Raw genomic sequence first — 26,818 nt, forward strand, 5'->3', positions numbered from 1 at the left:
AAGAGGATTCAGCTGCGGGATCGGAGTGCCACCAGCGCTTGCTCAGGAATGGCAGCAGGCAGGTGTGAGCGCATATACACGCACAGTGAGGCGGAGACTTTTGGAAGATGGACTGGTGTCAAGAAGGGCAGCAAAAAAGCCACTTCTCTCCAAAAAAAACATCAGGGACAGATTGATCTTCTGCAGAAAATATGGTGAATAGACTGCTGAGGACTGGGGCAAAGTCATATTCTCCAATGAAGCCTCTTTCCAATTGTTTGGGGCATCAGGAAAAAGGCTTGTCCGGAGAAGAAAATGTGAGCGCTACCATCAGTCCTGTGTCATGCCAACAGTAAAGCATCCTGAGACCATTCATGTGTGGGGTTGCTTCTCATCCAAGGGAGTGGGCTTACTCACAATTTTCCCCAAAAAACAGCCATGAATAATTGGTACCAAAACACGCTCCAACAGCAACTTCTTCCAACAATCTAACAACAGTTGGTGAAGAACAATACATTTTCCAGCACGATGGGGCACCGTGCCATAAGGCAAAAGTGATAACTAAGTGGCTCGGGGACCAAAACGTTGACATTTTGGGTCCATGGCCTGGAAACTCCCCAGATCTTAATCCCATTGAGAACTTGTGGTCAATCCTCAAGAGGCGGGTGGACAAACAAAAACCCACTAATTCTGACAAACTCCAAGAAGTGATTATGAAAGAATGGGTTGCTATCAGTCAGGAATTGGCCCAGAAGTTGATTGAGAGCATGCCCAGTCGAATTGCAGAGGTCCTGAAAAAGAAGGACCAACACTGCAAATACTGACTCTTTGCATGAATGTAATTGTCGATAAAAGCCTTTGAAACGTATGAAGTGCGTGTAATTATATTTCACTACATTACAGAAATAACTGAAACAAAGATCTAAAAGCAGTTTAGCAGCAAACTTTGGGAAAACGAATATTTGTGTCATTCTCAAAACTTTTGGCCACGACTGTACACTGTGTAGGGGTTATACTGTTTATTGTACAGCATGGCACAGAGGTTATATTGTCCGGCATGGTGTAACCTCCATATAGTTTATGTTCAGTATACAGTAATCTGCTTTGCCATCTATGCTTTGAATCTGGTTTTATATGTTACTTGGTTTTTGTACATATACTTGTGTGTGCTAGTTGAGACCTGCTGTGATTGGGTTTTAGTTAGTTATTAAATGCTAACATGACAGTTTTTTGGTTTTGCACATTGATGATTGTATTTCCTGACTACTCTTCTAAGGGTATTGCCATCCTTTATACTACAGTTCTCCTGTACCACTCTGCCTGTGACTTTTTGCAGTTTAAGCAGTAATTTATGATTTTCTTTTGCTCTTAATAAATCTTATGTTAAGCATAAAAATATATATATATGGTGAGACGGTTGCAAGTACTCTTCTGATATGATTTCATCGAGCAGTTTTGATGGGGGGGGGGGGGGGGTTTGACACTCTCCCTGAGAGAAATTTTACCTAGAAACTGCACTGCTCACCACTATGTCATAGGTCCACTCTGTGGACTTCTCATGCTGTTCCCACCCTTCACCACTTCATAACTGATCCACTATTTTGCCTTTTGGCCTGGCTGACATCATCATTTATTTGACACTTCTTCCGATATGTCAGAAGGAAGGTAAAATGAGACGAACAATGGATCCTGCTGTAAGGCCTGTATGGTCCCATCTGAATTGGCTTATGATTTGGTAGCCAAAAGCAGGAGTGGGTACAAAACACAGAAGACATGCAAATATTTGGTTCACATGTCATCTCTGTTTCAGTTCCACTCCTGTTTTTTGGGGATTTAGCAATACTGATGGATTACTGACCAAATGCTGACCGAGTGAAGGCGGATGCTCCACAGACAGGATTTGTTTTTTCAGGGTTATTGTTCTGACTGATTGGAGGAAGGGCAAAATAATCAGTGACGTCATCACAAACTTACTGCTGACACCCTCTCCGCTCTGTCCATGGGGGGCTCTACTTTTGTAAGCCTTTAATTGAACAGGTTCTGTAGACATCTACCGTATTTTTCTCTTTATAAGACGCACCTAGGTTTTAGAGGGGGAAAATAGGAAAAAAATATTTTGACCCAAAAAGTGTGCTAAAATATTTAATAAAATAATAGTTTACACTGTTATGGGGATCTACGGATGACACACTGTTATGAGGATATTTGGGAGATCTTTGGATGACGCACTGTTATGTAACTATAACACCCTCATCTTTTAGAATACACCCATATACTGCAGTACATTGGTGTATTCTTAAAGATGAGGGGGGTTATAGTCACATTTAATATTAGCACTGTCCAGAGACTATAATGTAATTGACCTGTGTTTATATAAAAATGACTATAACTCTCCTTATTAATAAGAATGCATCTTTTTACTGCAGTACATGGGTGTATTCTTGAGGATGAGGGGGGTTATAGTCACATTTAATATTAATACTGTGCGAAGACTGCAATGTAATTGATATGTGTTTATGTTAAATGTGACTATAACCCCCCTCATACTTAAGAATGTACCCATGCACTGCAGTACATATGTGCATTCTTATGGATGAGGGGGGTTATAGTCCTATTTAACACACAGTTAATTTTTAGGTCAGCCACAGAGCTGTCACTTACCAGGGACTTAAGGTGACAGGAGGGAGGAAGGAGTTGTAGTGGCCTCCGTCACCCTGTTCTATCCCCTATTTCACAGCAGTTCCATTGGTGGTCTGTGGCAATGGCGCTCATGGCCGGAGGGAGGCTGGCGGGACTGGGGAGAAGGGAAGCTTATTACACCACCAATCAGCAGGGCTATGGCGGAAATGAGCGGAATATGACAGCAGAGACAATCACCTCGGGGAAGGGTGGGGATACGAAGGAAAAGTAGGCGTGTTTTTGGCCAAAGAAAGAAGGGCTGAGAGTGAGTGGGTGTGCTTTTTGCTGGAATTCTCCAATCTTAGGGGGCGAAGTGTTGGATGCGTGGCTTGCGTGAAAGTTGCGGGTTCCCGATGCTGACGGTCAGTCTCTGGCGGGCGCACGCTGCAGGGAAACTGGAGTGGAGGCGGCCGCAGCTGAGTGAGGGGATCCGGGGCTGTGGGCAGTGATGAGGTAGAGCAGAAGGTGAGCACCGGGAGGGGAGAAGACCGGGAGAGTTGGAGAAGTGCTGGAGCACAGTGGGCTGTTGTGTGTGCGAACTGAGAAGCTGGGATGTAGCAGAGTCCAGTCTGCTCATGGCCAGAAGGAGGCTGGAGGGACTTGGGGGAGGAGGTAAGCTTATTGGTGGAGGCGGTAGTTCCCGCCGGCGCACACCATTAATCAGCAGTACGTGCAGGCAGCAGTGCAGCGGAGAAGGAATACTGCTCTCCTCCCCCTTCCTCTTCTATGAAGCGGACCCAGGCAGCAGCTGCGTACTATGGACATGCGGGCCGATTTTCGACAGATTCGCTTTATAAAACGCAGTAACTTTTCCCCCCACTTTGGGGGGGGGTAGAAGAAAGTGTGTCTTGTAAAGCGAAAAATAGTGAGTTGATACTTGAGTTATTTGGTCATTTTTGGCCCTGTGACTTCCCAAATATGTGAAGTATGCAGTGATTCTAAGAGCAACACCTGTCATCTGCATGTCATACCGACTCACAGTATTATTTCACTACCGCAGCAGACTCCCTATGCGTGGTACTGCAAAACACATTGTTCTACACCGCTATACAGGCTCTCTGCAGCCAGGAAATAGTTGTTTTTTTAGGCGATTCGCTGCAAATAAATTTGGATCTAAGCAAATTTTTCAGAAAAATTCGGCAAACCGGCCAAATCAAATTTTTGCTAAATTTGCTCATCTCTAGCTATGACATATAATCACAAAATATATGCAACACTTCATAACCAGAGCCGTGGTGGCTATGTCTGGTTTGAACATCCACAGCTTAATTTAATCCGGCAGATCTTGCACATGGTGTTTGCACACACTATGCAGAAAAACTGCCAGATGGGTGATACTTGCACAGAGCTGACTGCAGCTGAGCTTGTCCTAGGTCTAGCACGATTTGAGCCTGGACCCACAGTATCTACAGCTTTAAAAGCTGAATACAATAGAAGCAGATATAGTCCTCCTAGCTTTTTTTTTCATATGTTGCCTTTGCTCTTTACTGGTGCCACGGCCACTACTCTCCTGTCCAACACACAATCATCATCATAGTCCTCACATTCTCCTTCATTCTTATTAGACTGTAGTATACCATTGTGGGCTCCTTGGCGCCCTCACAATTCCATCCTCTGTATTTGCCCCCAAATGCCTCTGTTGCCTTTGTTGGAGCTTTGGTTGGCTCCAACTGAGCTATCTATATCACCGTGATGGCAAGTGCCATTATTTTTACTACCAACAACAACACAGCTATGAAAGAGATCCCCTCCTCCGCCTGGACCTCCTACTCATGGCCATTCAAACACTGACTATTTTCACACAAGTCATCAACAGGGAGACTATCTTGCGTGTCTACCATAGTAATGTACATGGGGTTTTGTTGCCACTTCTTAGGAAAATGAAGGCGCATCTCTAGGAGTGACATCATCCTTATGTGACTAAGAGAAAGAATGAAACATCCAGTCCACAATGTTATCCTCTTTCTTCTAAATAATAATTTGGTACCTATTGGAAGTGAGGAAAAATGTGTGCCTGCTGCTACTACTGCTACTACTGGCTGGATGGCTGGTGCTGCTACTGCTGGGTGCACTACTACAGCTACCCAATTACCAGACATTTTATTATGAAGCCAATAAGTGAAAAGTCACATGCTACGTACACAGATTATTAAACAGTACCAAACCAGGATGTGTTTTGTAATTTATAGAGGCTAATTTAAATGTTCCCCCTGCTACAAAACACACTGCATACTGGTATTGACAATTTAGAATAATATATCAACGCAATACAATTTCTTGAATAAAACTGCAATAATAATGCAGTACAAAGTGTTAAGTACAGTATACTGATGAAGTTCAGTACAAAGTGTTAGTTAAAAACTGCATAGTATATTGACGCAATACAATGCGTTGATTGAAGCTGGAATATTAATGCTTTACAATACATTATTTATAAAATAATAATAAAATAAGTTATAAAATATATAATGCAGCAGGCATCCAGCTGCATTGACGGGGAACAGTGATCATTTAACGCCTCAGTTGCCGCAATTAACACTGATCGTGGCATCTGTGAGGTAAGGCACAGAGATACGGCTCCATCTGCCTTCAGATAATAATAAAAGTTTAAATCACTTTATTTTCCCAATTTTACATATAGAAGTATACAAATAATAAAAAATATATATATCAGGTATCACCGTGTCTAAAAATGTCTGAACTATTCAAATATTTTCAAAAATTTTATGTGAGGTGAATGTTGTAATGTAAAAAATAAAAAAACACACAATTCACAGTTTTTTAGTCAGCTTTTCCCCCAAAAAATTGAATAACAGTGATCAAAAAGTCCTACATACCAAAAAAAATACTAACCGGATTCCCAAAAAGTTGGGACACTAAACAAATTGTGAATAAAAACTGAAGGCAATGATGTGGAGATGGCAAATGTCAATATTTTATTTGTGATAGAACGTAGATGACAGATCAAACGTTTAATCCGAGTAAATGTATAATTTTAAAGAAAAAATACGTTGATTCAAATTTTCACGGTGTCAACAAATCCCAAAAAAGTTGGGACAAGTAGCAATAAGAGGCTGGAAAAAGTAAATTTGAGCATAACGAAGAGCTGGAAGACCAATTAACACTAATTAGGTCAATTGGCAACATGATTGGGTATAAAAAGAGCTTCTCAGAGTGGCAGTGTCTCTCAGAAGCCAAGATGGGTAGAGGATCACCAATTCCCACAATGTTGCGTAGAAAGATAGTGGAGCAATATCAGAAAGGTGTTACCCAGCAAAAAATTGCAAAGACTTTGCATCTATCATCATCAACTGTGCATAACATCATGCGAAGATTCAAATAAACTGGAACAATCTCTGTGCGTAAGGGTCAAGGCCGTAAAACCATAATGGACGCCCGTGATCTCCGGGCCCTTAAACGACACTGCACCACAAACAGGAATGCTACTGTAAAGGAAATCACAGAATGGGCTCAGGAATACTTCCAGAAACCATTGTCAGTGAACACAATCCACCGTGCCATCCGCCGTTGCCAGCTGAAACTCTACAGTGCAAAGAAGAAGCCATTTCTAAGCAAGATCCACAAGCTCAGGCGTTTTCACTGGGCCAGGGATAATTTAAAATGGAGTGTGGCAAAATGGAAGACTGTTCTGTGGTCAGACGAGTCACGATTCGAAGTTCTTTTTGGAAATCTGGGACGCCATGTCATCCGGACCAAAGAGGACAAGGACAACCCAAGTTGTTATCAACGCTCAGTTCAGAAGCCTGCATCTCTGATGGTATGGGGTTGCATAAGTGCCTGTGGCATGGGCAGCTTGCATGTCTGGAAACGCACCATCAATGCAGAAAAATATATTCAGGTTCTAGAACAACATATGCTCCCATCCAGACGTCATCTCTTTCAGGGAAGCATTTTTCAACAAGATAATGCCAGACCACATTCTGCATCAATCACAACATCATGGCTGCGTAGGAGAAGGATCCGGGTACTGAAATGGCCAGTCTGCAGTCCAGATCTTTCACCTATAGAGAACATTTGGCGCATCATAAAGAGGAAGGTGCAACAAAGAAGGCCCAAGACGATTGAACAGTTAGAGGCCTGTATTAGACAAGAATTGGAGAGCATTCCTATTTCTAAACTTGAGAAACTGGTCTCCTCGGTCCCCAGACGTCTGTTGAGTGTTGTAAGAAGAAGGGGAGATGCCACACAGTGGTGAAAATGGCCATGTCCCAACTTTTTGGGGATTTGTTGACACCATGAAATTCTGATTCAACATATTTTTCCCTTAAAATGGTAAATTTTCTCAGTTTAAACTTTTGTTCCGTGATTTATGTTCTATTCTGAATAAAATATTAGAAGTTGGCACCTCCACATCATTGCATTCAGTTTTTATTAACGATTTGTATAGTGTCCCAACTTTTTTGGAATCCGGTTTGTAGTACAAAAAAATACTATTCATCCTGTAAAAAACAATTGGCACCTTTAACATGGAAAAGCTGATTTTTACATGCAATATATAATATTACTGGTTACCTTGAATTAAAAAGTTGCATTAAGTTTCAGGATGCCATTTCATCACTTATTTTCAGACCTTGGGCTATGCAATTTACAAAGTGATCCCAGTTTCAGATTTCTCTCATGTGGATGTATCCTTCTCAATCATACATGTTTAATATGGTTGGTTTACCCAGGATGCTGTCGTCTTTACTAGCTTTGATGTATTAGCATAGGTTAATTTCTGGAATAATTTCAGCCTCTACAGCCATGAAGAATTTCTTATTTCTTGTGCTAAAAGACACTAATTCTGAAAAATGTATGATTCCCCTTCTCTCTCCCTGCAGAGTTTGCCTGGATGCTCTGCTGTCTCTTCACACTTGTGAAACCCATGTGATTCAGCCCTCAAAAACTGCCTTGTACGTGCCTTCCTTACTATCTACAGCTTTTGTGAACTGCTCTCCTTGGATTCTTTCCTGCCTCTTCCCATTCTGATCTGCCCCATGCATCCCTAAGGCTGAGAGAATAGAGGAGTAGAGTAGACAGAGCTGTTAGAAAGAGAAGCAGTGTTCCTTTTAATGAAAACTAAGTCTCAATTTAGAAAGTTGCTGAATTTTGCATTTATTAATTTAGGTGTGAAAGTATCCACAGGATTTAAGACAGTGATAAATGATAAAAGTCATTTTCTTAGGCTTTGTTCATTCACGTAAACCACCTCACCTCTTCACATGAATATAATATATATCATATATAAAGCTGAGTATATATGTGTGTGTGTGTGTGTGTATGTCCGCTAAAGGAATCCGCACCATTGCATTTAAATCATAAAATTTGGCACACAGGTACATCAGGTGTCCGGGAAGGTTTTAGACCAGGTCTCAGCTCTCTAGGACATTCCATTCTAGGACGGTACGTTCCTGAGATATTCCCAAAAAATACATTAGCCAATAGAAGCTTGGTTATATGACCATTATCAGCCAATAGAAGCTTGCAGGTTCTCCAGTCTCCACATACACAGTTTTTCTTCAGGTTTCCATAACAACCCAGCCATTTATCTTCACTGCTGTAGAGGAGCTTTAAAGGAAATCTGTCACCAGGATAATCGCTATTGAAGTGAAGCCATGGCCTAATAGCACTTAGTAACTTATTTCAAGATGTGCCTTTGTTCCAGCAATAGATGTTTTTATCCTCTGAAAATCCAGTCTATTTGGTATGCAAATGAGCCAGTAAGGTGCCCAGAGAGGCGTCACTCTTGCAGGAAGGAGCCCAGACACGCCCCCATGACTCAATGTGTCCACCCTCAAAAGACTTAAAACCCCATCCCCGGTCTAGCTAAGCCATGCCCCTTAGTTGGCTAGGTCAAGCCCCCTTCCACTCCTGACTCTGATGGGGATTGAAAAAAATTAAGGTAGAAATATACTTCTGTCAGCTGCAAGGGTGGGAGGGAGGGTGAATTTCTCCCTAAAGCTTACACTCAGACAGTACAGTGCTGCTGTCTTAGAGTGAGCTGTTCAAAAGGACACATCCCCAATCTGGTTAGGCCACGCCACCTCCCACTCCTCAGCCGAATGAGATTTAAAAAATGAAGTTAAAAATCAACCTCTAGATCCCGCTAAGCCACGCCCGATCTTGTTAGGCCATGCCCCCTCCACTCCTCAGCCGATGGGGATTGAAAAAATGAAGGTAAAAATCAACTTCTGTCAGCTACAGGGGTGGGAGGGAGGGTGACTTTCTCCCTACAGCTTGCATTCAGACAGTACATTGCTGCTGTCTTAGAGTGAGATGCTCAAAAGGGCACGCCCCTGATTCGGTTAGGCCACACCCCCTGCCACTCCTTAGCCGATTGAGATTGAAAAAATGAAGTTAAAAATCAACTTCTAGGTCCCGCTAAGCCACGCCCAGATTTGGCTAGGTCACGCCCCCTCCACTTTATAGCCAACAGGGATTGAAAAAATTAAGGTAAAATTGACTTTGTCAGCTGCAGAGGTGGGAGGGAGGGTGACTACCATATCAGGTGACTACCTCTTGAAGCTCATCAAGAGAATGCCAAGAGTGTGCAAAGCAGTAATCAAAGCAAAAGGTGGCTACTTTGAAGAACCTAGAATATGACATATTTTCAGTTGTTTCACACTTTTTTGTTATGTATATAATTCCACATGTGTTAATTCATAGTTTTGAGGCCTTCAGTGTGAATCTACAATTTTCATAGTCATGAAAATAAAGAAAACTCTTTGAATGAGAAGGTGTGTCCAAACTTTTGGTCTGTACTGTGTATATATATATATAAGTAAGTCCAACCCTCACATTTTTGTAAATATTTTAGTATATCTTTTCATGAGATAACACTGAAGATATGACACTTTGATACAATGTAAAGTAGTCAGTGTACAGCTTGTATAAATTTGTATATACATTTTGTGTGCCCTCAAAATAACTTAACACACAGCCAATAATGTCTATAAAGCTGGCAACAAACGTGAGTACACCCCTAAGTGAAAATGGCCAAATTGTGCCCAATTAGCCACTTTCCCACCCTAGTGGCATGTGATTTGTTAATGTTACAAGGTCTTAGGTGTGAATGGGGAGCAGGTGTGTTAAATTTGGTATTATCGCTCTCACACTCTGTAATACTGGTCACTGGAAGTTCAATATGGCGCATCATGGCAAAGAACTCTCTGAGGATCTGAAAAAAAGAATTGTGTCTCGACACAAAGATGCCTAGGCTATAAGATGGCCACCATGCTGCAGCTCTGTTTCAGGGTGTTGGCAAAGACCATACAGCGGTTTCACAAGACAGGTTCCACTCAGAACAGGCCTCACCATGGTCCACCAAAGAAGCTAAGTGCTCATGCTCAGCATCATATCCAGAGGTTGCCTTTTCACAATAGACGTATGAGTGCCGCCAACATTGTTGCAAAGGTTAAAGGGTTGGGGGGTCGGCCTGTCAGTGCTCAGACCATACACTGCACACTGCATCAAATTAGTCTGCATGACTGTCATCCCAGAAGGAAGCCTCTTCTATAGATGATGCACAAGAAAGCCCGCAAACAGTTTGCTGATAACAAGCAGATTAAAGACATGGATTACTGGAACCATAACCTGTGGTATGATGAGACCAAGATAAACTAACTTGGTTCAGATGGTTTCAAGGATGTGACCAGGTGAGGAGTACAAATGTGTCTTGCCTACAGTCAAGAATGGTGGTGAGAGTGTCATGGTTTGGGGTTGCATGAGTGCTGCTGGCTGTGGGGAGCTACAGTTCATTGCGGGAACCATGAATGCCAACATGTACTGTGACATACTGAAGCAGAGCATGATCCCCCCCCTTCTGAAACTGGGCCGCAGAGCAGTATTCCAACATGATAACGACCCCAAACACACCTCGAAGACGACCGCTGCCTTGCTAAAGAAACGAACGGCAAAGGTGCTGGACCTGCCAGGCATGTCTCCAGACTTAAACCCTATAGAGCATCTGTGGGGTATCCTCAAACGGAAGGTGGAGGAGCGTAAGGTCTCTAACATCCACCAGCATCGTGATGTCATCATGGAGGAGTGGAAGAGGATTCCAGTGGCAACCTGAAGCTCAAGTGAACTCCATGCCCAAGAGAGTTAAGGCAGTGCTGGAAAATAATGGTGGCCACACAAAATACTGACACTTTTGGCACAATTTGGCCATTTTCCCTTAGGGGTGTACTCACTTTTGTTGACAGTGGTTTAGAAATTAATAGCTGTGTGTTGAGTTATTTTGAGGGCACAAAAAATGTATACAAGCTGTAGACTGACTACTTTACATTGTATCAAAGTGTCAGATCTTCAGTGTTGTCCCATGAAAAGATATAATAAAATATTTACAGAAATTGTGGACTTACTTTTGTGAGATAGTGTGTGTGTGTGTGTATATATATATATATATATATATATATATGTGTGTGTGTATACCTATATTTATACTCACTTTGCTTACTGCCCGTTGCTTTATTTTCATAGGACTTACAGTAATATATTTTGAATGTCAGCTAAGTATGAAAAATAATAACAACTTTCGGGTGGTCTCCGTAATTTCTATACTGAAACTGAGACCCTAAAATCACTTAGATTCCTCTGTGCATTTACTTCCACCACCCATAAAACTGCTTTTATTAAAAACAACATAAAATACATAAGTAGGACACAAGCTGTGTCCCCAGAGTTAATTGAAGCTCCATTGTATACATAAAGGTGGCCATTAATCTGCGGACGTCTCAAAAGTGACAGGAACGTCTCCGAGGAAAAACACAAGGCATCTACATGTAAAGGCATTTACCTAAATGGGAGTACTGTGTGTAAAGATATTTATCAAGATGATATATTTTTATTACGGCTCAGTGGGCAGGTTCTACCGCTAGTTGTGATTCATGTAGCCTGGGGTCTTAGGCCAAGCAAATTATAATTGCGCACTGTTTTGTTAATATGCACTGCATTGCTAATGGCTGTCCATTGATTCTGAAAAGTTTTTTACATTTTGCTACCACAGACACACAGACAAAAAAAAAAAAAAAAACATGTATGATATGACGATATTATATGTAACATTATTACATTATCATCAGATGATGATCATCACCTGATGATTATATGGAGATGAGCAGCGCCACATAAGCACTGCTCATCTCTTTTTGTAGAAGCAGGCAGTCATATATTGCCTTTGCAAGAAATTACTATTCCTGCTCCAACATGAAGTAACCGCATCATCCACCTTGCGCCTCTCCTCCTCCCCACCCGCCTGCGTCTGCACCGAAACTGCCTCACTCGCCTGGCCCGTCACCACAGGAATCCCAGCACAACCCCCCCCCCCCCCCCAGCCCCGGAGAAGCCTCAGGCCCCCCCCCACGCCGGCAACGGAGACCCCCCCGACCCTTCCAAACCAACCACCCATCCCGCCAGACTACCTAAAAGCTGTCTAAGGCCCCCAATGAATTCCCCTTGACCGCCCCCAACCCCTACACCCTTTTGAACAGTAGCTAATGCCCGCAATGAATTCCCCATGGTCCTACCCGGCTGCCCGGGCGCTGTGAACCCCGCAGCCAAGGATCCGGAATCCTGCAGATCCGTCCTCTGTGACGAGACGTCATCAACGGGCACCACCACGGAACAGGAACCCCGCACCCCAGCCTCCAAGCTGCTGGGTGCGCCAGAAGATGGCGAAGATGAGACAGACGGCTCCTCTTCCCGCCTGCGCTCCGCTGGGCTCGCTTCATCCGACTCTGCATCCCAAGGCCTGGGCCTCCTATGGCCTGTCACCACGCGCCCAGCCTCGCCTCCACCACGTGCACTGCTCCCCCGTCGCGCAGGCCTCCCTATCCCAGGGGAGGGGGGGGAACCTGCAGGCCCTGGTCCGGATCCTACGCCGCTAGCAGGGGAAGGCAGGGTAGTGGAAACCCTGCCCTGCACAGGGCTCCGCCGTACAGCGGGATTTCTCCCGCGCCGTGAGGATGCTGCTGGGGGTCTGCTGAGTCCTCTCCAGCACAGAGGGTCCCTTAAGGGGCTCCCAATCCGGCGCCGAACCTGTAGGGTATCACTTGGGCTAAGGCGCGCCGGCGGCCGTGCCCGCCGCGGCAGTCTGCCCTCTGGTGATCCGCTAGCTGTGCCCGCCGCCTCCCCACTCAGCAGGCTTCAAGCCACTCCGGGCCCCGCTCCTCCGCCACCACCCGCAGCCTTTCCAAAATCGCCTCCAGCCCAGCTTGTTTCAACTAAAGATGGCACCCGATAGCCCTTGGCGCCACCCTTATAAACCTGCAGCTCCTCCCCTTCCAGCTAACTGCTACCTCCTGCCACTTAACCCCTTCCTCACCTCTCTAGCCCTCATCAACCTACCCTGAGTCCCCTCGCTCCCCAAAACCTATCATGGCAGCCTCCTTTACAGCTGCACTGGACAGTGGTTGCGAGAACCCATTCTGAAGATTGGTGCTGCCAAAGAGATCATTCAACTTGTCACATATGTAAAGTGCTGTGATGGCACAGGCTCTGGTTTACCTCAGCCAGTTTGTGCCTTAAAGGTGTTGTGCATATTGGGGGGAAAGGTTGGCAACCCCTTTTTCCTGGGTAGAGCATGTTTACCTGATTCCCGATGCTGGCTCCCAGCTCCTGTGCTCTCCGGATGCCACTGCTCCCGTCGGGTCCCTGGATGTAAACTTATGATTTGACACCACTGCAGCCATTCGTTTAAATGGATGTTCAGTTATGTCCCATTGTAAGATCAGGTTAACATTGTCAGCTTGTACCACAAAATACAGGCTCTTATGGGAAAATAAAAAAAAGTTATGGCTCTCAGAAGACCAAAACAGGCCTCATTCTTAAAGGGGTTATCCCACGATTAATGTAAAAAATGAAAATCAAACATCATACAGTACATGCCAATCTGTTTCTAACAAAGCTAGAACCAGCCCTGTACCTCACATGGATCCAGAGATCTCCCCATTCATTACTCTGCTAGATTTATTTCAATCTCCCAGCTCAGAGGTTGTGCCTTTTTCTCAGGGAGTGTATCTTGTCTACTGCAGCTGGTGGCAGTTGAAGGATGGAACCGAGCATGTGCGTCCACCTCAGTGAGGTGGACAGAGAAATTAGAAAAAGGGCACACAGCAGGTGGCGCTATACAGATAGATTTCATTGAGTAATTCGGTGTCTATAATAAATGTTCAATTACATGCCATTGCAAAAGTATTCAGGTGCTGGTTTCAAAACTGTAGAATATTAACCTATTGAGGACTTAATCAAGGAGGTGAAAGCAGCAAATACTATTAAGCCATTTCTGGATATTGTATGAGGTTTTGCTATTCTGATTGCTTTGCATGTGTATCATGATTATTTATGAGAAAGTCTGGTGGCCTTCGATCCTGTCCAGCTAACACACCCTTCTGCAGCCTCCTCAGTCGGAGGACAGTTGGGACATTCAGAGCATACTCCACAGCTTACTTTGTAATGAGCCTTTGCTGAGTGTTATTTTTACTTGATTGTCGCCGGTGTTTCTATATCGTAACCCTTGTTCTCTCTGTCCCTCCGCAGGCCAAGCACTTCCGTCTGTATACACAAGAGGTGTTGGAGCTGGGTCACAATGTCTCCTTTCTTCTTCTGCTCCCTGCCTCAGATGATGTCTGCAGTGCCCCAGGACAGAGTAATCCTTACACCCCACACTTAGGATTCCTTAACCTCCCCCTTCAAATGTTTGAGCTAGGTACACAAACTTGTTTACTTGCCTAGTCATATTAGTGCTAACCTGTACATGAAATAATCTATCTATCATAGCATTCTTTCTTTTCACCCTGGTGGTGGTGGCTCCATAAATCACAGAATGGCCACAAGTCTCTGGTGTGATCTCAATGGGCTGCACACAGTGTTGCTTTGTGGTCACAAACACACATTCATTGTGTTTTTACTGGGCGGCAGTGTCACAGGGGAAGACGGGCGCTTTTACCTTTTGTGAATTGTTGGAAAATATTTACACAAAGTCATTAATGGAATTTATAATGGCGGCAGGAACATTCCTCCATTGTACTACATTAATGATATCATCGTGGCAGATTACATCTACTCTACAGAGCTGGAAGGAGTAAACACAAGTTGTCACCTATACACTGTGTATCGCATTATACAATATTTACAGTTTACACTTTTATAGCCCCATCGACAGTAGCGTACTTACCACCGGGGGCACACCATGCCTCTGCTAAAGGTCCTGTGGTGAGAGAGGGCCCAGCAGTGAACTTTTATGAAGCCTTCTGCTTCCTGACATAAATCTATGGCATTTTCCTGCAGTCGCCACTAGGGGGCACTCAGTACAAAGATATTTTAAAGCTTCTGTTGACTTCAAGAGTAACCATATATTCCCGTGCACAGAGCTTCCCCTAGTGGTGGCTGCTGGTGGCCAGTTTTAAGAAAATTTGATAGTTAGTGAAATGATACAGTTGTCTCAACATAAATGCATTGAGAAATATAGTCAATCATTTATCATACCCTTACTGCAGAAAACTGGCAGGAAAAAGCTGCAAACCACAAAATGTGTGCAAACATTTTTGTACAAAAAGTGTTTTTATACACTGCCTGTGCCGCTTTCTGAATAAGGGGCATGGCATTGTCATGGAGCCCCAGCTGTCACGGACGTTCCCGTGATAGGTAGCAGGAGATCAGTGAGACTGGCAACACGTGGTTTGATCTGACATGCTTTCAGTTTGGATCAAATGACGCCTGTGTGGTTTCTGGTGCTTGCCACACCTTCTTTCCCCAGGTGTGGATATTATGGTCATTTAACCCCTTCCCGACACATGATGTACTACTACGTCACGGAAACCACTGAGTTCCCACAATTTGACGTAATAGTACGTCATGGTGATTGGGCGGGCACCAGAGTGCAGATTAACCCCTTCTATGCTGTGGGCTGTGCTGACTGCGACATAGAAGTGGTTTGCGGAGGGTGAAGGAGCCCATCGAGTCCCCGCGCCGCTGTGGCGGGGACCCGATGGGTGAGTGGGCAGCCCGATGCGTGGCAGAGGCTGCCCAATGCCTTGCACAGCATCGGGACCTGCCTTCTACGGGTGCTGAGGAGATCCAGGCTCAGGCTGGGTTTCCTAGTCAACCTGTTTGTGTACTACTCACTGTAGTACACAAACAGGCAATGCATTACAATACAGATGTATTGTAATGCATTGCAAAGGGGATCAGACCCCCAAAAGTGAACATTAGAAATAAAGTAAAGAAAAAAAAGTTAAAAAAAAAAGTGTTTTTAATAAAATTTTATAAAGTAATAAAATGAATAAACCCTTATTTTTTATTAAAAAAAAAAAACTGAATAATAATAAAAAGACACATATTAGGTATCGCCACGTCCATAATGACCGGCTCTATAAAGTTATCACATGATCCACCCTGTCTGATAAACACCATAAAAAAGCCATTTTTGTCACCTTACATCACAAAATGTTCAACACCAAGTGATCAAAAAGGCATATGTCCCACAAAATGGTATCAATAAAACAGTCACCTCATCCCACAAAAAAATGAGCCTCTACCTAAGACAATCGCCCAAAAAACACTATAGCTCTCAGAACATGGAGACACTAAAACATAATTTTTTTGTTTCAAAACTGCTAGTATGGTGCTTAAGTACATTAAAAAAATATATACATATAAGGTATCGCCATGTCCATAATAAACAGCTCTATAAAAATATCACATGATCTAACCCCTTAGGTGAACACCGTAAAAAAAAAAAGGTAAAAAAAAAAGCCATTTTTGTCACATTACAACCCAAAAATTGTAACAGCAAGTGATCTAAATGACATATGCCCCCCCAAATAGTACCAATCAGACTGTCACTTCATCCCGCAAAAAATGAGGTCCTACCTTAAAGAATAAAAAAATTAAAAAAGCTAGGGCTCTCAGACTATGGATACACTAAAATATCATTATTTCGGTTTCAAAAATGCTATTATTGTGTAAAACTTAAATAAATAAGAAAAAGTAGACATATTAGGTATTTCCACGTCCATAACGATCTTCTCTATAAAAAAAAGTCACATGACCTAATCTCTCAGGTAAAAGCTGTAAAAATAAATAAATAAAAACTGCTCCAAAACAACCAATTTTTTGGTCACCTTGTCCCATAAAGTGTAATAATGAATGATCAAAAAATCATATGTACCCAAAAATGGTACCAATAAAAACATCAACTCTTCCTTCAAACTTTGATTGGAGTTTTACTAGGAGGTGTCCATCTCCTTTCCTTAGTTTCCAGGCTGTATATCCCCCTTTCCCTCCTATGTTTGGTGCGCTGTTTCCCTCCCACACCCGAACGTGACACCGGCTGATTTACATCAGCTACAAGCTGGCATACATTTAATTGTAGGCTACAGGAAGAAGCACCTCCTTATAAATAAAGCTTATCTTTTTGCAGTGCAGGGGATATCAAGACTGACATAGAAAACGCCGGTCTTGATAAATAATGTTAAGGGAATCGAAGTGTCCGAAGTGGGAAATTTCAAGTAAAATTTGATTTGCCACAAGGCCAGATTTCCTTGTGCTTCATGGTAACCGATCGATTTTGAGTAAATAATATCAGAATACTTTTACTGATCAAACCACTATTACCAATGACCATCCAATAAATATGAGCCAATACAACTACACAACAATTACTCATGTATACTGATATCATGCAACATTGCAAGTGTATAAATACCATGTAAAAGGTAAGAAGTATGTTAAAAAACTATGCTGAAAAAAACTAATAAAGAAATACCAGACCGCATAAATATAAATACAGTTTATTTACACAATATAAAAAATATAGTGCATACATGAAAATAGGTGCAGGGAAAAGGCGGCATCCACAATAGTAAGACACAAAGGGTGATGGTTCTCACAGATTCAATAACAATAAAGTGCAAAGTGCAATAATATTCAAACAATGACAAAGAATCAATTACCCATAATGTGCTTCCTCCAATGAAACCATATATACTAGTGTTACGCTCTGCAGACAGTAAAATTAATGACTTGGTTTTTGTACGTGTTCATTAATTGGATTGTTCAGTTTTCCAGCCATTACCATCATGCCCAGACCACTATGACAAGTTCTTCCACCCATGACTTGTGTCTGCAGAGTTTGTAATAGACACATCTTTAGCTCCACTCTTTTTTCTTAACCTGCACAAAACCCCCATCTTGCTCATACTGTCTAGAAAGTGCGTACTCCCATGTGTGCCTTCTTGAAAGTAGCAATGCCCCCATGCGTCTCCTAGAATAAAATTGTGATCCTTTTTACCCCTTTGAAGGCAATAATGCTGAGTGAGTGCCCCCTGAAAAAGTAATAATGCCCCCTTAATAAGAAATAATGTCCTATTTGCTCCCTAAAACGTTACAATGCCCCCTATGTGCCACCCACAAGAATAATTGCCATGATAGTATTGTGCCAATTGTGACAGGATGCCCTGTACATGGTCCCCTTCTTCTGTAGGCCACAGGCCTAAAATGGCCTGTGTCCTAACAGACGGAGAATGGCGGGAAGGGAGGCACAGGCTTCAAGTGCATCAGTGTCCTACAGATGATGATACAGTTGTTAGTTGTGCTTGCCTAAGTCATCCCGTTTTTGATCCCACCATGTAAGTGGGCCTGGAGCTGCGGCTGCCCTGCACCCTCACAAGCTAAGCATAGGCCTCCCCATTGCATGAAACCAGTTGGGAATAAAATAAAGATACCCTTGTGTAAAATATCAATTGCTGCATTGTGTATAAAATTAACTTGTATGAATAAAATAAACTCTGCATACTAATTATCCCTGAAGAGTCAGAAGGGTGGAGCTGATATCCTGAAGAGTTACACTGTCCAGTCTCCAAATCCACCCTTCCGGACTTGATTGATATCACCTTGATTGCTCCATCACAACAAGCCTTCTCCAAATCATGCAGATGTGACTTTGCCTTGTAGTCCCGAGACGTGTGCAGTGCAGCAATAAGTACTCCCTGGGCATGCAATAAAGTCAGGCAGAGAGCGCCTTACTGCACTGCGCCTGCCCGGGGAATCCGCAAGATGTGAAGGAGGCTTATAGTGATGTAGTGAAAATATACAGTGTCCCACTAGCGTACGTGGGCACTGCAAAAAGCCTATTGTGTCATATGTTCTATTATGCTGTATTTCATCCTTGTGTGAAATCCCTGTTACCAGGCTGTCAGGTGCACTACATACATTCCACCACTAGATGGGGATAGCACCACAGTATATATAGCACAGTTCAGGCCTAGTTAGGGAGTTGGTGAGAGAGGAAGAAGGAGATGGAGTGAGGAGCAAGGGGGAAGGAGAGGTCCCCTCTCCTCTCAGCTCTGTCTTGGGCTCCACGGCCCAGAGGAGCCATCGTGTATCTCAGCATCAAGCCAGGAAGATAGGCAGAGGTGAAAGATAGGCAGAGGTGAAATTCTACCATTCACTCTTCCAGAAGAGCAAGTGAATTTTGTCAAGTTTATTGTGGACAAAGACACAAAGGACAACAACCATTTTACCAGGCTTTAAGGACCTTTGGATTCAAGGTCAAGGACTTATTAGCTTCCGGCAGCCTCACCATTATTCTAAGGACAGATAAGATTTCTGTTGTATCACTTGTGTAGAAGATCAAGACTGGACGTACCTCAACTGAGACTGAAGCAAGGCAAAGAGCTGAATATCAGTAAGTACATAACTAACTACCCTAGTCTGACACATTACCACCAGCACAGCCTGTTAAAGTTTTCAGTTGGATTCAAGCCTGCCTCATTCTTCTAACTCCATAATACTATCACTCTCAACATTTTGCACCATCAAAGTGCTGGCGTCACGACATTACTTAATTCAGGGGCCCAGCCGCACAAGCACTCAGAAATCCAATCACCATCAATGGCACTTCGCTCACCACCTGGCCGGTGTCCCCTGTAATAGAGTGTGCCCCGGAGAATCCAGTGCTGTTCTCCCCTTCACTGCACTCCTGTCCCAGGGAGGCGTCTGCTAAACCGTGAGTAACCGATGAACTGTTTGTACACTTCGACCCACCGTGAACCTCGCGTGTTCTCCCCTGTGGACTGGCACGTTGCAAATAGAGAAAGTCATTCAAGCCAGAAAGGTTTTGGAGAGTGGACTGCATGACTCCTCAGGACTCTTCACATCTGCCCATGACTCTTTAAGGCTAATTAGCATACAACGAGTTCTATTATACAAGTTCATTTTATACATAATGCAGCAATGGACATTTTATACAGGGAACTCTTTATAAAGCTATACACATCTGATGTATTGCCACTGTAGTTTTTTTAGGGGCCTAAAAACTCCCAAAAGGTCCCTTTAAAGAGATTTTCTAAGGTTATCATATTGATTACTTATCCTCAGCATAGGTCATCAATATAAGATAGGTGGGGTCTGACTTCGGGAACCTCACCGATAACTACGATGTTCCGGTGAGTTCCATGGCCTCCTGGCTGCTTACCAGTGCCATCTATTTGATAGCGACTGTGTTAGGATTACAGCTTGGCAAGGGAATGAGCTGCACCTAGGCCATGTGACAGATGAACGTGAAGTCACATGGCTTAAGAAGAAGCCTAAGTCCTCACTGAGGGCCTAGAGTCAGACCCCTGCAAATTTGATATGAATGCCCTATTTTGAGGATAGGTCAACAATATGATAATCCAAGAAAACGCTTTTAAGTAATTATCAGGATAATTATCAAGCCTCCATATTAAATTAAAAAAAATGTGTCACATAACTTAGAAGTACATCCAAATATTAGAGTGAAAATAAGAAATTAAAGCTTTTTTTTAAGAATCAGTTTTTTAGAATTTGAGGAGGCAGATTTGGAATGCAATGAGGATAATTACAGAACGCTGTCATGTTATTATATATTGATGCTTATAATATCTCTGTTAGACTAGAAACTAGCTGTGTATTAGGTTTAGTTGCTTTGGCCACATTACTCTTTCATTTTCATTAACGTTTATAATTGATATACCCTACTAGAATATTAGGGCTAGTGCCATTGTTAGACTGTTTCTTGGGTCCTCAAGATACTAACGAGTCTTATTTCAAAGCTCTTAAGTGGATTGGATGCTTACTTAAAAGGTATTTTCTATAAGTGGCAATAGCAAAACAGTTTTTTATTCTCTTACAAGAGGGGTAATTCACTGTAAGCAGGGTTGGAGTGGCCCATCGGAGTACCAGAGAATCCTCCAGTTGGCCCATGCTCTGATACCATAGTGAGTCCCAAAATTCCAGGAGAAAAAAAACATTTGGAGACAATAAATTGCTGCTAGGACCCATTTCTTTGAATCAAGACCTATTAAACTTCATTGATGATATAAGGGTTGGGCCTCGAGAATAATTTCCTCTGGTGGGCCCAAGGAACCATAATCCAACCCTACCTGTAAGATTAATTATACCAGCTGGATCTCCAGAAGGAGAACCAAAAACCTTGAGAGTTGGGCCTACTAGAGTAAATTATTCTGAGGGTCCACCCAGTGCAAAACATGTGTACTTCAATTTCATTCTTACTTGTTATTATATCATATTACACTAGTTAATTAGCCTTTACAAAATAAACTGTAATTGCAAGTGATTGGCATCAAAGTATTGTACAGTATCTGAAGAAAGGTAGGAGCTTTATGTCAATGAAAGATGTTCTGCAGGTGGTGGGATCTGTATTATACAGTACAATTTTCTAGTTGTAGCATAACAGCTTAATGAAATCCCAGCTGTTGCAGAACAGAGAACTGTAGGATAGTCAGTCAGTGATTGACTGGAACAGTGCTGAACTGGAGTTCCTTGGTCCCACAAGAGGAAATTATTTTGGGGCCCAACCCCTATTTTACCAGTACGATCTAGTAGGTTTTGAATCAAAGAAATAGACACTAATGACAAGTGATTATCTCCAAAGTCATCTTCAAATGGTTTTTCTTTCTCCTGGACCATTTAGGACAACTATCGCATCAGATCCTGGGCCAACCGGAAGATCCTCTAGTACTCTGGTGGGCCAGTCCGACCGTGGACTGGAACCTTCACGTTTAGGTGGTCCTACACATTAGATGGTTGTTGGCTGAACATGCAAATTGTTTGGTGGAACTGGCCACCCATTTATGCACTGATTCTGTCTTCATGGTAGTTGTCAGGGGCAAGGGTTGACCTGTGAGATTTTAACATGCTTGTTACTGTTGTTCTTATCTTATTCCCCTCTCCCTATCGGGAACACATGCCAACCATGATTGAGAATGGGGGAGTCGGAAGGGATTGCTGTTGAACATCTGAGGTTCTTCAGTAACTGGGAATGCGCATTGTCATTTAAGCATATTTAAATCTATGTATAATCCTATGGAGACATACTTGTCTTTACTTATCATTAATAATAATACCTGTTAATTGTAATGACTTTCTGAAGGTCATTGCGTGTATTACGTTACAAGTGAAGATCTATGGATGAGCATTATTACGTTACATGACATCAATACTCTTCTGTAATCCTCTGCATTGCATGCGTTCATATTAACATACAAGCCTACATTTTCATTCGCCTGGGAAAATCATCTTTTGGCTGATCCAGTTTAACCCATCACACCCCTGGGTATATACATGTGCCCATACTGTTGCTTGTTTGACAGTAGGACTATGTCATGTCGGACAAGGGAGAAATATCAGTTCACAGGAGTGAGATAAGGTGACATGCCTGAGGGGGTATGGAGCCAGCCAGGATGGAACCAGGAATTGTAGTCCCCTTGTGATATGTCACACACTGGTTGTCCTGACCTGCCCAGCACTTATAATGTTGCTGCAAAAACAGTGCTGGATATTAACCCTCCATGAGACAAGCTTCTGAGTGTTAATAACTAATGAGATGGCTTGACAAGTTCTGGGGAATCACCATCCAGCATTAGCTAGTACGTGTAGCACTAATGATGCCTGTTGTGGCCATAGGAGCTCTGTCCGGGGCTTCCATGCCAACCTTTCATTAGGCTCACAATTTTTTAATACTATCTATGATCTGCATGTAAATTTGCAGGGTGACCGAGGGGGATTTGGAATATTTTATGAGACTCTTCTAGCTTCATGAACGCAACATTACACGTCCTACTATTACTTAAAAATGTACATTATATCCTAACAATGACGTAATCCTCCACAGAATGCCATAAAGTGTAAAAGCTTTGGACACCTTTGGAGCCATTTGGTATTATTTTTTGTAATAGGTTTTTCTTAAAAATTTAGCAATGTTTGGCTTCTGCAGCTTTGGTCTCCAGTAGTGATTAGCAAATTTCTCAGAAATTCAATTGGGATTCAGTTCGCCAAATTGGTTTGGTGATTCGATTTAGGTTTGCAATAAATTTGACCTGAAGTAGTCCAATTGTCCTGAAAAGTTGTGGATGACCTTCTGGGGTCTCCTGGGGCTGTATGCAGCTTCAAGATTTTTAATGCCTAGCCAGCATTATTTTTTTGTTTTTGTTTTATTTGTTTGTTTTTGCATTTTGGTGGGGAATGCCTGCCAATGTGTTTACACACAAAAACACCACCTAGGTTCATGTGATCCTCCTTCATCTTTCCTGTCTTCTGATCTGTAATTAGGCTGATGCCATTTTGAGAAATTCACCCAAATCAAATTGCCAAAAATTCTGATTCGGAATTGACCTGAAAGATTGAATGCAATTCATTTAGAATCAATTTGCTCATCTCTGGCCTCCAGCCTCTCTCTCTCCTCTCCTAAACAATTTTCTAAGCTGATTTATGACCAGATCAAATTTAAACTGCAACTTGCGGAGCAGTGTAAAACAGAGAAGCTGCAGAAGCAAAACGTTTAATAAAAACCTATGACAAAATGGCTTCTAGAACAAGAAAAATGGCTATCCATCATTGCTTAGTTCTCTCTACTTGCTCTTGTCACACTTTTTTTAACTAGTTGTTGGATCCAATCTACTCTCCAAAAGTCCAGCTCTTTGAGAAGACCAGCCTCTTGTCCAGAACAGATTTCTCATGACAGATTTCAGTTCCACTATGTATACTGGCCATCTTTTTTTAGAAGATCATTCCACCGTGAAGACCAGTTTTCAAGGCCATTTGGATGGTCATGTCAAAGAGGTTTCACTATATTAGTGGGCCCAGTCTAGGTGTCTCACCGTACAATTTCAGAATGTAAAGTTAAAAGTCTTATTTTTAAGGGAGAATAACATAATTTGCTGCTTTGGAGCTATATTTATTTATGTTTAAAGGGTTTCCATTTTTTTTAAATTAGGATAGACAATCAATTTTAGATTAGTGGGGATCTGACTCCTGGAACCCTCAATGATCAGCTGTACAATGGGGTTACAGGGAGCTCTGCATCCCTTCAATGTATATACATGGGTCTGTGCAGCAATACTCAATACTCAAAGTAGCAGCTCTACCTGGTATTGCAACTCAGTTTCATGCACTTGAATAAGCCAAAACTATAATACCAGGCACAGCTTCTTAAGGCTACATGCACACGACCGTTCTATTTTTTGCATTCCGCAAAAAAAACTGAAGCCGCCCGTGTGCCTTCCTCAATTTGCGGAACGGAATGGGCGGCCCATTGTAGACATGCCTATTCTTGTCTGCAAAACGGACAAGAATAGGACATGCTGTCCGCATCTTTTGCGGCCCTATAATGGGTCTGCACGCGAGCCACAAAAACAGCGTCTTGGATGCGGACTAAAACAACGGCCATGTGCATGAGGCCTTAGGCTGTGCCTGGAAAACAGTGTGAGCTCCATAGTCCTTTCAAACACCAGGTAGGTGGGGATTTTGTTTTCAGAGTTGTACTCCAACCAATATCAAGTTAATGGACTATACGAAGGAAAAACCTGGACAGCCCCTGGTGTGCTCAAATAACATAAAGCGGAGTATACCGCTTATAAAACTCCTCCACATTTCTTGGGGTGCTACAGACATCTTGCCAGCACTTATAGTAAAGTGTAAAATGAAATAGAAAATAGGTCTGATTGATGCTAGTCTATGACTAAAAATATTCATTGTTCAAAATGTATGAGCATATATGTTTGAGGTTTTATTGTATAGCAGCATGCTTTTAAGAAAAGAAGTGGCGTCATTTGCCAATACGGTACTTTCTATTGTAATCTCCACGTGCTGTTGTCTGTGCTCAATCGTGCCTATGGTCTTGGACTATTCCCTGCTGTAATACAAGAGTAGTACTTTAGATAAGGAGTCCAGATTCCTATTTTTATCTTCCTACTGATCCCCATTACCCTGCTGTCATCAATTAAAGCTGCATCGAAATACATTGAGGGTAGTGTTGAGCGAATCGAAGTCCGTGAAGTGGACTTCTATCTGAATTTCAGGGAAAATTTTATTTGCTGCAAAGCCGAATTTTCTCGTACTTCGTGGTAGCAAATCAATTTTCCCTGAATGGCGGTAATAAGCAAAAAAAAATCATACTTACCTCATCTATTTGCTCGCGACGGGCCGGCCGACCCCATCTTGAATGAAAATCTCGCAGAAAATCCCGTGCGCGGTGACGTATCATGTCACCACGCCGGCCGACTTGATAACGTCATCACGGGCAGCACGAGATGCTAGATCTTCAATCAAGATGGCAGTGGCCAGCCTGTCGCAGGCAAATGGATAAGTATGTAAGGTAAGTATGATCATTTTTTTTTGTTTATTACCGCCATTAATGGAAAATTGATTCGCTACCACGAAGCACGAGGAAATTCAGCTGTGCCGCAAATCAAAATTTTACACTGTGCTATTACTATCAGATGCCGCATTCATCTATGAACACGGCATCTGAGGGGTGCAATCGCTGCTCCCTATCATTGCACCTACTACTTACAAAGAAATACGCTTTGTGACAGAGCAAATTATTTTGTAAAATTTGGTGAAGCAGCCAAAACGAATTTTTGAATACTTCGCTCATCTCTAATTGTGGGCACTGCTGTGTATGCACACAGGAGTCCTCTTGATTATGTTAGCACAGCAGTCCTGACAATGTATTTCAGTGCAGCAGGGAAACGGAAGAAAATAAAAAATGGTGATCTGGGCTCCTTATGTGTAGTCTCAGGTATTACTGCAGATAATAGTCAAGAATCATGGTGACATATTCCCTTTAAGACAGATATTACTAAATCTCACCATAAAAAAAAAAAAAAAAACTATGTATTCAAGTAAAGGCAGTCAATCCATTCAAGTCATGTGGACAATCTTTCTTGATAGGAGCAGGATCATAAGACAAATCTCCAGTTATCCATACAGAACTTCATGTAAAGATGTCTTGTGTTTCAATGCAAAATATAAAAAATGCCAAATTATGCAGTAGTTCTGTTTCTCTATATATTCAAATTTGGGGGGTACTATCTCTCCTTGGGGAGAGAGCGCCTTAATCGGCGTGAGAATACTTATAGGCCACACATGCTCCTCAGGAATTCTGGGAAGAAAGGGATGCAAATGAGCTCATAACAAGCTCTGCCTCTGATGCCACCAGATGTAAGGCAGATATTCTACAAGTCAATGTTCAGCTCTTTAACCCCTTAGTGACCTGTTTTGGGCCTTACTGACCAAGCGCTTTTCTTTCTTTTTTCATTGTCGCGTTCCAAGAGCTATAACTTTTTTATTTTTCCATCTATATAGCTTTATGAGTGCTTGTTTTTTTGCGGAACAAGTTGTAGTTTTTAATGGTGCCATTTTGGGGTACACATAACTTTATGATTAACTTTTAATAACTGTTTCTGGGAGGGAGATGGGAAAAGCAGCAATACTGCTACTGCCTTTTTACGTTATAAATTTTACGGCGTTCATTTTTCGGTATAAATAACACAATATCTTTATTCTCTGGGTCAGTATGATTACAGTGATACCAAATACATATTTTTTTTTAACGTTTTACTACTTTTTTGTAATAAAATCCCTTTTTCCCCCAAGGAAAATATGTTTTTGCATTGCCGCTTCCCAAGACCCATAACTTTTTTATTTTTCTTTCTATGGAGTTGTGTGAGGGCTTGATTTTTGCGGGCCGACTTGTATTTTTCATTGGTATCATTTTGTAATAAATGGCTCTTTTTGATCACTTGTTATTATGCTTTTCGGTGGCAACTAAGAATTAATTAGCAATTCTGTCTTTATTTAAAAATCATTATATTTACATGATATTTATGTAGTCTGA

General features: G+C 42.3%; 1 protein-coding gene across 1 annotated transcript in view; it reads left to right on the forward strand.

The window, feature by feature from the left end:
- Positions 1–26,818, forward strand: part of ANKFN1 (ankyrin repeat and fibronectin type III domain containing 1) — a 475,518-nt gene that overhangs the window by 339,258 nt on the left and 109,442 nt on the right. Inside the window, exon 14 of the mRNA XM_044299903.1 lies at positions 14,197–14,365. Coding sequence (XP_044155838.1) covers positions 14,197–14,365 — 169 coding nt within the window. The remainder of the gene's footprint in view (positions 1–14,196; positions 14,366–26,818) is intronic.

This window comes from Bufo gargarizans, chromosome 6 (genome assembly GCF_014858855.1).
Source record: "Bufo gargarizans isolate SCDJY-AF-19 chromosome 6, ASM1485885v1, whole genome shotgun sequence".
In the NCBI taxonomy this organism is placed as follows: Eukaryota; Metazoa; Chordata; class Amphibia; order Anura; family Bufonidae; genus Bufo; species Bufo gargarizans.